At 46.7% G+C, this 13,816-nt stretch overlaps 5 protein-coding genes across 6 annotated transcripts in view; 1 reads left to right on the top strand and 4 right to left on the bottom strand.

Moving 5' to 3' along the window:
• LOC6539326 (putative mediator of RNA polymerase II transcription subunit 19) overlaps positions 1 to 8,770 on the top strand; it is a 154,072-nt gene extending 145,302 nt beyond the window's left edge. Inside the window, exon 5 of the mRNA XM_039374328.2 lies at positions 8,561 to 8,770. Coding sequence (XP_039230262.1) covers positions 8,561 to 8,595 — 35 coding nt within the window. The 3' untranslated portion in view covers positions 8,596 to 8,770. The remainder of the gene's footprint in view (positions 1 to 8,560) is intronic.
• LOC6535152 (putative phosphatidate phosphatase) lies at positions 1,099 to 2,149 on the bottom strand. The gene has a single exon (XM_002095778.4). It carries the CDS (start codon positions 2,077 to 2,079, stop codon positions 1,162 to 1,164), a length of 918 nt encoding a protein of 305 aa, XP_002095814.1. The 5' UTR covers positions 2,080 to 2,149; the 3' UTR covers positions 1,099 to 1,161.
• Positions 3,519 to 13,816, bottom strand: part of LOC6539328 (putative phosphatidate phosphatase) — a 59,499-nt gene continuing 49,201 nt past the window's right edge. The window contains exons 1-2 of one of the 2 annotated variants that reach the window (XM_002086188.4): positions 6,122 to 6,268; positions 3,519 to 4,958 (exon numbers count right to left, since the gene is read on the bottom strand). In XM_002086188.4, the coding sequence (XP_002086224.3) occupies positions 3,595 to 4,617 (1,023 nt within the window). In that variant the 5' untranslated portion in view covers positions 4,618 to 4,958; positions 6,122 to 6,268 and the 3' untranslated portion in view covers positions 3,519 to 3,594. Of the gene's footprint in view, positions 4,959 to 6,121; positions 6,269 to 13,816 lie in introns of those variants that run through there. The other variant, XM_043207050.1, reaches the window with a different exon arrangement.
• On the bottom strand, positions 6,857 to 7,951 carry LOC122319439 (putative phosphatidate phosphatase). The gene has a single exon (XM_043207051.1). It carries the CDS (start codon positions 7,936 to 7,938, stop codon positions 6,916 to 6,918), a length of 1,023 nt encoding a protein of 340 aa, XP_043062986.1. The 5' UTR covers positions 7,939 to 7,951; the 3' UTR covers positions 6,857 to 6,915.
• LOC6539331 (putative phosphatidate phosphatase) lies at positions 8,715 to 9,880 on the bottom strand. Its single transcript, XM_002086186.4, has one exon. It carries the CDS (start codon positions 9,878 to 9,880, stop codon positions 8,855 to 8,857), a length of 1,026 nt encoding a protein of 341 aa, XP_002086222.2. The 3' UTR covers positions 8,715 to 8,854.

Raw genomic sequence — 13,816 nt, 5'->3', positions numbered from 1 at the left:
AAAATAAATTGCTTAGAAATTTATCATTCGAATCTGGAGCCGTAGCCAACAACAACTTGACACAGTTGCAAAACTTGGCAAGAAAGTGGAGCTTTGGGTCAGTTTTCCTGTGTATGCGAGTCATAATTAATCATAATAAAAGCCAGGACGAGGAGGGCCACTAGGAGCCTGGAATTAGTCAGAGAGGCGTGGAAAAAAACCACAATTTCCCAGCATTTTCTTTGCCATTAAAATAAATGAGCCAATTAAGCTGCGGCCCAGGCGCCTTTGGCCCACCTGATGAGGGTGTGCGGAGTGATCCAGGTCGCAAATCCGACCTCGGATTTGGCTGGCTCCAGGTGTTGAGCATCATCATCAGTGGCGCAGTTTCGGCGGATATGGCTCAGGGTGTTTTTCCCAATTTACGCGCTGCTGCTAAAAATTTATTCATGCTCCCCTTCAGCACGACCCTGATTGAGACTTGATTTGGGATTGGGTGGTGGTCGTTGGACTTGTTGACTGCGGTTACGTCGATCGAAAACTCGCTGGTAATGAAACTGAAGGAGCCGCTAATTTCTAGCACGTTGTCAGCGCAACAACAAAGGCAATCAAAAGTTTATTCAGCTTAACTTCTAAATTTCTTACGGTGTTTTTAAATACGTCTCTTCGAAGAGATAGGTTTAGTGTCGTTTAAAAAACTGTTGGACCTTTAAAGCACGGATTTCTAAGAAATCTATTCGCGTACCCTGCTAAAAAGCCGATAAAAAATCCCCGGTAAGATAAACACAAGCCTGTCTCTTATTAGTGCCAGCCACTGCGTCCAAATATTGGCACACCTTTAGCATTTTTAAGGTAGCCACAATTTACGTTACTTACGATTTTAGCGAGTAAATACAACTTTTCATGAGATAGCTTAGAAGTTTGTAAATTGAATTGTAATGGGAAAAACCACAAGTGGTAGTGATATAGAAACATATTTGTTGGCGATGCAGCTGCTTAGCTAATCGCTGTTTTTCAGTTCCATCAACCCTTTGATTAATCTTGATGTTTCTAGCTTTAACTGGATCGGCACGATATGCGCATTAATTGGTCCGGCTTCTATAATGTTTCCACCCCATGTCTTGTCACTAGCTTTATTGTCAACCTTAAACTACCAGTGCTGCAACTAAAACGAAACTACGACTAATTAGAGATCTGGCACGTAACCAGAGACAAATCATGCGGCATCTGTTGGCCCTCTTTGTCTGCGGCCCCATCGACCACTGCAGCCACCTGCTTCGCATTTGCCAGTGAGTTCTGGCACCTCCATTGTAGCTCCTCGTTCGCGGCAGCCCGAGAAACCGCAAAGGCGCTGCCGGCACCCAACAGCGATCCGGCCGCAACATCCGACCAGTGGTGTTTGTAGTCCATGACCCGGCTGATGGCCACGAACCAGGCGACAGCCACGCAGGCCAGCTGCAGTACAGGACTGAGCAGGGATCCAGACAGCGGCCAGCGGCGGCGGCGCAGGTGGAGTGCCACAAACACAAGGCCATAGAAGGCCATGGCGGAGTGGCCGCTGGGAAAGGACACGTTTACGTCCCGAAGCATTTCCTCGGTGGCTTGGGAGAGATTGGGCTGGCACTCGTAGTCTGTGTGGTATTTCAGAGCACCTCTATGCGACGCATCTGAGCAGCTAGTGCCGTCCAGAAAATGTGGACTGCACACTGCGAAGAAGTGGGGCCTCAGTCGCCCGATTGCCTGCTTTCCGATTCCCTTGAGTAGGTCGTTGAATACGTAGCCGTAAAGGAACCAGCGCACGGTATTGTACACCGGCCATAGTGTTCCCCAGGGAGCAATGTCTTTCCGGTGACTGAGAAAGCTCTCAAGGACTACAAGACTGATCAGCGGAAGATACAGTCCCAGCCAGTGAAGCAGCATGGGGCTCACTGTGTTTTCGCGGTATGGATACATCAAGGACTCGTCATCACAGAAGAAACCACGCTTCGTCGGAGGACCCCAAATGCGGCCGAAGTTCTCCACCAGGACAATAAGTAGACCCAACAGCACCAAGTCCACCAAGAGGCGGATGGGGGGGCGGAGTCTTAAACTGGAGCTCATTTTAAATGCTCGATCCGCGTTCCGTGCGATCGATTCAACGGTTCAGTAGTCACTGACTAGTAAATTGAGTTGAAGTCGGACATCAGCCCCCAGCAATCTGGGCTTGGACGCAATCACCTCGGATTATTATTAAACAATTCGTACTGTTGCCGCTGATTGTATTATTATTAAGCCTCAGCCAGAAAGGGGCTTGGGCTGACGTCGCAAATATGTATTTCTCGTTCTATGGAAACACTGGGTCGAAAAACAAAGTACGCACCATCGGCCGATCTAGCTGTTCTGAGGCCTTATCAGCTATCAGCCTGTTGCCACGCACGTGCTGGCGCTATAACCACTACCCTCTCCCAGTCTGGCCTTGAAGTAATTTGCGCAAAACACGCGAGTTGCTGTTTACTGCGGATCCGAAATCTCTGGCTTACGTAGCCGTAGTTAGAGAAAGCCCCTAAAAGCTCTCGAAAAGCTCCGCTCAAGCCCTCTCTGCGGTTCTCCTCCACCGTTATTAATTGCTGGGTCAGGGGTTCATTCAGATCAGATTAATATCGCCGGATTCATGGGTTGGGATCTTCAATTGAATCAAATTGTATGAGAATTCTCACGATCGTTGTAGAGTATTTCGGCAGAAGCTGACCTCTTCGACTTATGTATATAGTGCTGCGCACCTCTGACGCAGCACAAAATCATCAAAATTATCAAAATCGTTGATGAGTAATGGCCAACACACATTCCAAACGTTACCAGTAGCCAATGCTGTCAGGTATGACACACTGTGCGAAAATCGGGTCAATGAAAGCCCAAGTAAAAAATGACAACAGATGAGGTCGTAAGAATAGTTTGCTATTTTACAACATGCATAAGTAACTACTAACATATTTTTGTTCGAAGAAATGCTTAGTAAAACATTTTCAAGTCTTAAAACATATTTCAAAAACTACGTAAGCAATAATAATCGTCGAGAAATTTGTATGTCATAAGGGAACGAAGGGGTACACACAAAAATAGACATGATAGATAAATTAGTCACCAAAAAATAGTTTTAAGCGGAAAATGGAGAAAACGTTTCATAATGTGTAATAACTTGTTTTCATGTAAAGTAGCAAAGTTCCAATTTTAAAGATTAAACCGCTGGAACTGTATTTTAAGCTGAAAGAACTTACTATTTGCGTGCTCACAACTGTAGGTGATCGTCTAAATGTGAAATAATGTGTACTTAGAACAAATAAGCGAGTAAGCCTACAATGGAAACTGCCTGATCAACGCAGTGCGGTACATTCGTAATACTTATTTATTTTAAGAGTACCAATTAAAATACATACAGTTAATAATACTATGACTTATACTTAGATGAGATTGCAGGAACAGACTCACATGAGCCATACATAAATATGGGTGACCTCTATATAGTTACTATGCTCTACAACTACTACAGATTTAAATCGTACTGAGAGTTCAACTAATCTTTATTGCTACCTTTGGAATGTTTCGAATTTACATTGCCTCGAAAGTATGTTCCCCGCCCTACACCTTCGAGCAGTACTGGTCCTCGCTGAAGCTGTTGTTCGCGGAGTACGGCGGGGGTGTGGTGGGGCAGACCTCCTCCTGAAGCGTGGCTGCTGTGTCTTCCCTCCTCAGACCTACGCTTAGAATGTTGCTTGTCCCGTCGTCGAACATCCTTGCTATATAGTGGGCGGTAATTAGAGCGCCGGTCACTCCAAGTAGCGATCCAGAAAGAACGTCGGACCAGTGGTGCCAATGGTCCATCACGCGACTGAGGGCCGTGTACCAGGCTACCATCACCATCGCGAACTGCACAAAGTGCTGGGTCAGCTTCGATCCCCGCCAGGTGATCTTCCGTTGCAGGTAGAGCGCCACATAAATCATGGCGTAGAAAGCCATACTAGAGTGCCCGCTGGGAAAGCTGAGGCGGGCCTGGCGCACGTCCTCCACGGTGAAGCCCTCGCCTACGCACTCGTAGTTCTCCACGTAGCGGTGCTGGTTAACCGGATCGGAGCACATGCTCCCATCCGCCATCTGCGGCTGGCAAACGGCCAGGAAGTGCGGTCTCAGGCGTCCAATGGTGTATTTGCCCACCTCGGTGGCGTCGAAGGTGAGCAGAAGGCCAAAGCAGAAGTAGGTGGACTGGCGGCCCAGCTCCACGTACCACGTGGACACCCTCCAGCCAAGCAGGTCCACCGTGGCCGAGATTTCTCCGGCGCGCAGGTGGCTTACGTACTCCACCACCACAAGGACAAGGACCGGCAGAAGGCCCACGATCAGGCCGAGCATCACAGGCGTGATGGTGTTGTACTGGAACGGATAGCTGATGCTCTCGTCGTCGCAGAAGAAGCCGCGTCGCACGGGATCCACCGCGAACTCGTACACGCAGATGGGAATGACGAGCACCACCACCACCAAGAGCTCCAAGAGAAGGCGCTGCGTCATCCGGCGTTCAGATGGCGGTCCCGTGGAGCCGACGGCAGAGACGGATACAGATGCCGGCATCGAGACTGCTACGGACTGATCTTCGGGCGCGTCGCGCATTTCACTGGCTTAATTATTTAATATTCCAAATGGCCTTTCTACCCGCTGGTAATTAGCTTTTCGATTCGTTTGGTTTTTTTCCCGCCGGGTCGGTGGTTTCGTCGGGTTCGTTGTCAGTGGCTGACTGAGTTGGCGTCGTTTGGGTAACGTTCTTTTAATTTAACGCTCATTTAGTAGGCGGCACTCTCCCGATATTCGGCATTGTTTTTGGCTCCCCAGCGCTCTCCTGTTTATCAATTCTCTGCGTCAGAGCAGTTTGTTTATGGCCTATTTTATAGTAGTTAGCCGTCTACGGGGATCTAGTTATTGCTGCGGTTCTTCATTTGTCCAGATTAGACACACTGAAATAAAACATCGGATAGGTTAAAATTATTTAGTCCAGAATGAATATTAATCAAGGGGAGGATCACTAAGCCTTAATTTGAAAGTTAATATAATAAATCTTAATAAGTATAAATGGGATCCCCATTGACCCCAATTCTGCCCAGTGTACAGTGTACTGCTCAAACAAGCTCAAGATCAGTTTGATAAGATAAATTCGAGTGTGCATGATAGTCGCGAAAGCTCTTTAGTGCCTGATCATTGCAATTCAGCGTCTTTTGAGATTGCTCACTTGCTCTGTCGGTATCTAGTTGATATTTGCTAAGGGTTTCTACCTTGGTATCTTGGTAGCTTCGACGGAGCGGCAGAGCATCGATAAGACCGGGTCAACAAGCAGCTCTTAAGGAGTGACTAACATCTTACTCATTAAATGGCATTCTATTGTGCTAGAGCAGCCAGCCGATGAATAGGCGCGTCTTCGCAAGATTTGCATTATCGGAAACGTAGACTGTCAGCTCCGCTTGGATGGATCGCCGTACTCGAACACTCGCTAATCTCCGCCCAAGAATGGCCCTCATTGTGGCCCCTCTTCTGCTTCCAAGACTCTGATCTGTATGAAATCCCTGTTGGGAGCAGGGAAAGGGGGGTGTGTCTGCTGAACATGTGCATGAAGTTTAACTGTCAATTACATTAAAAAATGGAAAACAGTCAAAGCGGACCAAATCATCCCCAGAGTCGCCGTCTTGGCTTCGGGCACACTCACTCGCTTCGATATTTGTATTCACAGTCGCATTCATAGTGGGACGTCAAATGGCGCGACCTTTAATTGAATGAATAAGCGACATTTGATTGAATTAAGGCGGCCTGCCTCGGTGAGTATGCATCTCTGCCCCTCCCACAAATACCACTACCCATACTGAGCATATTTATTTGAAGCGTATGCTTGTTGGAGCTTGTTGGAGTTCGGACAACGGCTCCACCATGGCGCTTACGCGGAGATGGAGATGGTTTTTTTAGTACGGCATGCTGGTACTTTAAAGTGTCCTGTGAACCTTGAGCTAGTTAACTATTACACTTTTAAAGGGTCCTTTACGATTGCTGCTTGATTATACCATATGTCATCACGTTTCTGTTTTCATTGCCACTATGACGTACTGCGCCGTATAATTAAGTAATTATTCACCTTTCCGGCAAATTAATTGTTTAACGACGCTCACAACCGACTTCTGGAACTCGTTCAACACCGATCTGCAAACTTCTAGGCGCCGCTTCTCGCTTGCGACTGAGTGAAACCAGACTTTGTAAACAAATCTATAGAGCGTTTCTCGTACCGGCGGACGTATCAGAAGAGAGGGAGAAGCCCCCTTAAGGCAGCGACAGAGAGAGGCCGCTGTGCACGCTGGTCAGCTCCCTTATCAGAAGGTGGCGATCGCCAACCACTCGATGAGTGGATCGTAAGCGGCGAAGGGTTCGGAACTCGGCTATGTCGAATCTGAGTATTCCAGATGCACTTGAAAGTTGTTTACCGAATTGGGATAGGCTCGATCTGAAAAAGTTTGATAATACGTTTAACATTTAAGTCCAGCTCCATTTAGAGTTTGGACATTAGAGTGCACATAAGCCAAGTAGGTAAATTTCATTTGATTCGCTTGACCGAAATATTAGCGAACTTGTTTTTAGTGAACCCCACTTTACATCACTACTAGGTCAATTCCTAAAAAACGTTTAAGCCCACTCGTGTCTTTAGCTAATCGTTTAGTATTGGACGTAAAAAAAAATATATAAATGTAGCGGTGATAGAATAGAACCTTGGTTTATAATGTTCTTTTCCCGGCATCGTGATAAAACATTAAGTTCTATTAAAATCCAATTAACTAAAACAATACACCCCATAAACCAAACAGAAGCTAGTTGCATCCATACGTAAAAATACTTTTATTAAAATAGCTAATTCTAGAAAAGCCAACACATTGATCATCAGTAGCCGTAAGTGGCTCTGGTGTAGTACCCCGCATAGCCGTAGATCTGTTCATTTCTTGGCATTGGACGGCGTTTTACTCGCACCTCCACAAATAGGTGGGCCACATAGACCGTTGCAAAAAAGGCCATCCACCCACCGAGAGCAGCTCCCGCTGCCACATCCGTTAGGTGGTTCTGGTAGGTGGAGATGCGCTCCCAACAAACCATCAAGGCCAGCGAGCCACATGCCAGTTGTAGGGAGGCTCGCACTAATCGCAGCCATGGAGCAAAAAGTCTGGCCTGGGCATAGAAAATCAGAAAGCCCATGGCGTAGCAAGTGGTGGACACGAACCCGCTGGGGAAGGAGTGGCGCACCTGGGCGAGCAGATCCAGCGGGGCGGCGAACTCCGTGCAGCTGAAGCTTTCGAGATAGAATGTGGAGTTCTCCGCGGTCAGGTCGGAGCAGCTTTCGCCGCCCTCCTCGCCCCACGTCGGCTGGCAGACATCAAAAAAGTAGGGCCTCAGTCGGCCCGTCGAGTGCTTAGTCAGCCGAACCGCCACCAAGGTCAGGCCCAGACCAAATAGGTATACGCCAATGGCCTTGTAGCACTCGCTAATGAATCTGGGGATGCGGACCCCGACGAAGACAAAGCGCTGCTTCAGCTCCATGGAGCTGGGCACCACAGCGGCCGAGAGCATCTCCACTACGAGCACAGACAACGCGGGCAGGGCCACCACTGCGATCGTAAGGTGGACCTTTGTCAGCCAGGGCTGATGATAGGGATACTTCAGGCTGCTATCGCTGCAGTGGAATCCCCGTTGTGCAGTGGACAGCTGCAAGGGCAGCACCACTAAGGCTGCTCCATAGATCCCTAAGAGAATCAGGAAGTCAATGACCAGCCGGGAGAGGAGACGCGTGTTCGGATTGCCGCACATTTTAACACTGAAGATTGAGCGAGTCGAAGCCATCTGATTCTTTCGACCTGGTTCGAGCTCATTTGCATTTCTATCAGTCCAGCGGTGTTTAAGATTACCAAACATGTAAACTTGTTTCACAAACCTTTGTCTTGCTTTTCCCCCGATCGGGTGGTGGGTCTCATTCGGCTATCGAATGGTCAAGTATGCTAAGACTCTTTAAATTTATTCTACAATCGGAAAAAGTTGGGTCTTTTCAAGCATTGACATAAATTTGTGGGGGTTTTTAAATTCCTGTTGATATTTTACAATATTCCAAAATCAAAATAAGTTTTAAGGATCTATTGCAAGTTTTCTTTTCTTTATTAAGTTTACTAAGCTAAATGAACTTTATTTCTTGCGGATTATCTCAACCCAAGTTGTACACAAAGAATACCCCTTTAGCCTTTATTGTATACGACTACAATTAGATTCGCAATTAATGTCTTAATGTTTGTTTATATGTACGTATTTAAATAAAGTTAATTTACATTTTCAAAATTAGCAAATATTATTTTCTTTGATTGCCCAGTCGAGCCGGCGTGATCTTTCTTTTTGTGACATATTAACAAAAGCAAGAGTAGCTGTAAATTTAGCAACCTATTTGCCATTGAATTTTTTTATTCCCCAGAATATATCTGTTGTAATATCATCGGAATGTGAATTTCAGAATTTAAATAAAAGCCCCTCTGTTGTTTTTTCTTTTTAGGTAAGCCCAAACTCCGGATATCTCCTCAATTGTAAGATGAAGATTCGAAAGTATGCGAGGTCAGCATCATGTGTCAATCGATAAACCCTTCTATTCTACCAGGCCATTAGTCAATTTTCGATGCGCCATACCACCGACTGAAACGAGATGGATGTTCGTATCGGACTTGAAAATATTTATTTCGCTAGAATACAGACAACAAAACAGGAATTCTGTGCAAACTTAGTTTGTGAGTGTGTGTATGTTTGTGGGCATTTCTAAGCTAGGTTTAGCTAATGGAATCCGGCAATGAGCTCAGGGCACGTAGCCGTAGTTGTGATAGGGCTGGGCGTACTGCGCCTGCGCCTGGGCGGGATGTGCCGCCAGATAGGGCAGCGTTCCAAAGGTATAGGCCGGCAGAGAGGGCGGCTGACCCGCTCCTGACGTGGACCCTCCTGCCTGCGACTTGGTGGAGCTCTTCGGTGAGACTTGCGGCTTGCGCAGCGTGTTGGCGGAGTAGCCAGCCTTCGGCCAGCGCTTGCCGGCAAACAAGTCGGCCACGTAGGCACTCGTTAGCCAGGCGAAAACCACGCCCAGTGCCGCCCCCGCTAAGACGTCGCTCCAGTGGTGGTAGTAGTCAATGATCCTGGTCAGCGAGACGTACCAGCCGAACATAACGAAGAGGAACTGCAGCAGATGCTTCAGCAGCTTGGTGACGCGCGTACTGAGCGCCGCCTGCAGGTAAATGGCCAGGTAGATCATAGCATACATGGCCATGCTAGCGTGGCCGCTGGGGAAGGACTGGTGGAGCTGTTTGAACTGGTAGTCGGTCATGTTGGCGTTGCTGCACGTGAAACTGTCGATGTAGCGGCCCAGATTCTGGGCGTCCTGGCAGCCGCTTCCGTTCGGTAGCATGGGCTGGCACACGGCGAAGAAGTGCGGTCGCAGGCGTCCGATGCACAGCTTCGTTAGCATCGTGGTGAACGTGACCATGGACAGGCCGTATAGGTAGAACATGGCCTGGCGGTACAGGACGCCCAGGCGGTGGGCGATCCGACAGCTATGCCGCTTGCCTTCCGCCTCCCTAAGCGGGCCTCCGGGCAGCTGCCTAAACAACTCTACCACTGCGATCACGGCGGTGGGCACTCCGAGAACAATGGCGATGATCACCTTGGAGCCGATGGTGTCGTCGCGGTTCGGATAGCTGAGGGACTCGTCGCCACAGAAGAAGCCGCGCCGGAAGGGACGCCCCATCTTGTGGAGCAGCACACAGGCTACGCTGAGGGCCGCCCAGATCAGCAGGTCGCAAATCCCGCGGGCCAGCTTTGAGTACTTGGACATGACTGGGACTCACGTATAGCCCGTGCAGCAGAACGACTATCGACTATCGACTCGACTCGACCGACTGGCAAACAGCGCTTTACTAACCGAGAGTGGCTGGTGAGTCGCCCAACCTGACCGTGATTTCTGGGGCCTCTCTCTCGCAGCAACTTGCGGTCCGTTGGCTGGTGCGTGAGTCTTTTTGAACAGCTGCTGCTGTTATTGGTGTTTTTGTTTTTGGTGTTGTTGGTGTAGCCGGGCAACGGCGGAGCTTCCCATCCACCGACATGCCATAAACATTTGATGGTTGCTTGCTTTTCTTAATTACAAGCGAGTCAATCTTCCATTGCGCCGACAGCACGGGAAAACATTTGACTAATTGACACACAAAGGGCACTAGAGTTCTAGGTGGGTTGCGAAAATTCTCGCGGTGCAGTGCCACCAGATATGTAAACTCCTTAAGCACTCATATTTCATGAGGAAAACGCAAGCCTTCACACTCATATTTCATTTACAATCGGTGCAAAAATAAACAGATCTCGGGTCTTACACCCACTCCGCACTCCATTGTTTACCCAGATCGGGGAACTGGTTTCACTTATTGCTCATGAGCCAGGAGAAAATCTTGGCGAAAAGATAAGACTTCGCCAGAAGAGAGGTGGTAAGCTGCAAACTGGTTTCTTTGGAGGGAGCAGTCGGTTCTCGCCTTTCTCCGCAGATTTTGCTCTTTTTGGTGCGTGTGCATAATTTCCTAGTGGGCAGCAAGTGGAACAGGCACAAGAAAGGCTGAAAACCCACTGGACCCACAATGGGCACCACTCAAGTGTGGTAATTTTGGCCTGCCGCTGGTTAATTGCTCCAACGAGTATGAGTCGCCCATCGATTGGCGCTGAGCTGGGCTTCGTTGAAGCTGGGAATTTTCACTTTTAGGCATTTCTCGGCTAGTGACTCACCGTTCCGCGGCTTGGAGCGCACTGTAGAACAGGGAGGGGGCTCGGTTGCTTGATGGTTGCTGGTGATTCCGCACCTGTTCTGTGACGTCGTCCAATTGGATGTGCATTCTTCAGGTGGCTTTAACGCTTCTCTGGTGTGACGTATGGCACAAGCTTAAAGCTTTACTCGATCGGCAATTAACGAGAGGAAGCTGGCTTGCTTTGAGATTCTCTTCAGTGCTGATCATTACTGGATTGCTAATTGAAACGGCCAACAGACAGGGCTGGAGTTGTCCAAAAACGGATAGCGATGCGGCTCGTTAGCTTGTAAAATTAACACCGAGCTTCAAACATAATTCGGCGTTTATAAAAAGGCACTTTTCGTACTTGTCTGGTAATTTAGTCATTATAACAATGTGATTGGAATGCGAACAAAAACCTAACTTTATCATTTCAGATTTTGGTAATTCATAGGTAATTAAAATATGAGGTAAATATGGCTTAAACCAATATTTTCTGGTCAACAAGTCGGAAGGGTATCCGATCACAGCATTTAATACTTCTTGTACCCGTTACTCATAAGGTAAAAGATTCGTTGAATGTAGAAGTGTATACATCCTTGATGATTATGGCTATTCCCATCTCACACATTGCCTTACTTTTGAAAAGTGTCATTCGATATACCAAAAAAACAGCAACTTCTTTCTCGTACTGCCTCTTGCTGAGTAACAGGTATCTAATAGTCGAGGAACTTGAGTTCAGCGTTCTGTCTGGTTTTAACCTTAGAAATTGCTAAATCATTTGCTTGTAAACGCTTACCAATTTCAACTAAATCAGATGCTTAGAGCATAAAAAAAAGGATTTATGTTTGATATGCATAATATCTTCAAAAGATTCTGTTTATCGAAAACGTACTGAATCAATGGTACTTATGCAATGGCGTCACTCGAATCAAATCATGAGTAATTACTGGTAGTTCGATTATATATGGTTAATCAGTGCGAGAATTCTGCAAAATGGGTTTATGGATCTCAATCGCTTGGGTGCATTGCACGTGCAAGGAATTAAAATCAATTCAAGTCGATCTCGATTAAATTGCTCAATCCACAGAAAACTTGGCATTGGGATAGGTTCGCAACCTTGAGGGGACTTGCGGCAAGTTATTATTGCTCCCTCATCGAGCCGATCTGGAAATGTTAGGTCTGGTCATTCGCCCCCACTTATTGGTGGCAGCTTAAAACAGTTCGTCACCTGTCTGATGAATCGCACTTCCTGTCGAAGCATTAGCTTCCTCGATGTGTTTACCTAACTGCCGTTGGACATCCAACACTTTGCCTATCGGCTCCCCGTGGAGAAAAAAAACTAGGGTCCGCAAACCCATTATAACTCTTGGCTTTGGCGTTGGCGTTGGCGTTGTAGTGTCAACAGCAGTCTATTGTCGCAACGCAAACAGATTTCCCCATGCTAATCGCGGAATGTCAATGCCAAGTGCTTCCCCCGGGAGGGGCATTGCGTTGGAGTCTTTATCGGATTGGATCGGCATGAGTTCCTCATTGCATACTGCGTCGCAGCACTCCCGCCCACTTGCGTCCGATTCCCTATCAGCTTGGCATCGCGTTTTCCCGCTCACACCTTGCCGAGCCAATTCTTACACTTTTCTTATCAGCGACGGTAAGGTGGCTTGGAGAATTGCAAGAGCATGGAAAAAAAGCACTGATTTGGAAAAATGTGGCCTCAGCAGTTTTCATTTTGTTGTTGGACAGGATGTGCTTCTTTAGTTCGCAAAACCCGAAACCTCTCCGTACATATGCCAAGTCAGATTTTCTTGTTTACCTTAGTTTGGGGCCTGGAGACTATTTACTTGTTCCCAGAAAATCGCGTGGGTTGTGTAATCTACGATTACCCCTGGATCTGCGTATTTAGCGAATTATGTCAATAATAAATTTTGATTTATTGTCGCCGCAGTCGAAGGTGTCACTAAAGGAGATCCCACTGCCATAAAAAACCAGAAACCTTACGATCAGACCATCAGCTTCTCGGAGAAGTCGTGTTGGTTTTAATAGTGATCATGAGTACCGGTTTTTGGCGCGTGCTGCGGTCGTTCATTGATACGACTTTGCAATTCGATGATTGGGAAAAGGGGCGGATCTGGTGGTGCGATTTTTGCACAGATCAGCTTACAGTAAGCCCCACTAAGTGGTTACTGTTCTGTGTTACGTAACGAAATCAACCTACAATACCTAACCACATTACCTCCCTTTGGCCATCGCTCAGAGGCTCGATTGCGCTTACCTGAAACTATGTTTTAAAATCTACAAAATTCAAGCGAAATCTTTTTGGCCGTTAGAAGGGGTAACGCCCACTAACACCCAAATATAATTTTTGAAATATAAAGGTTTTTTTAAATTATTTGTTTTAATCTTCTTTCCCGTTTGACTTGCCAAGTACCGGGTATCTAATAGTCATTTAACTTGACTATAGCGTTCTTTTGATATACCCGTTACTCATAGACTAAAAGGGTATACTCGATTTATTGAAAAGTTTGTAACAGGCAGAAGAAAGCGTTTCCGACCCTATATTGTAAATAATATTCTTGATCAGGATCAATAGTCGAGTCGATCTGGCCCTGTCCGTCTTTCCTTATGAACGTCAAGATCTCAGGAACCATTAAAGGTTGAGAAACTTTTTTAAATATGTTTTTCATTTAATACTTTTCTTCCTTTTTCTATCAATATGCCACTACAGGAGTAACGGGTATCTGATAGTTGGAGAACTCGACAGTATCTCTTGTGTTATTTTCGTTTGTTAAAAAACTAATTTGCTATGTATTTATCTATGCTTAGCAACTATATTTTCTGCCTTCTGCTTTTCAAATTAAGGACAAACTGTAAATACAATGGAAATAATTTGATATTTAAATTCCTATGTCCCCTTCAATAGCTTATTGGGCTGACTTGTATATTTTCATATCCGTGGCCATTGTCCGGCGAACTCTTGGGGTAATTTCCTTGCAGTGGGACTCCGA

The sequence above is a fragment of the Drosophila yakuba genome, chromosome 3L, assembly GCF_016746365.2.
Source record: "Drosophila yakuba strain Tai18E2 chromosome 3L, Prin_Dyak_Tai18E2_2.1, whole genome shotgun sequence".
Classification (NCBI taxonomy): domain Eukaryota; kingdom Metazoa; phylum Arthropoda; class Insecta; order Diptera; family Drosophilidae; genus Drosophila; species Drosophila yakuba.
This window is presented reverse-complemented; position numbering and strand designations above follow the sequence as displayed.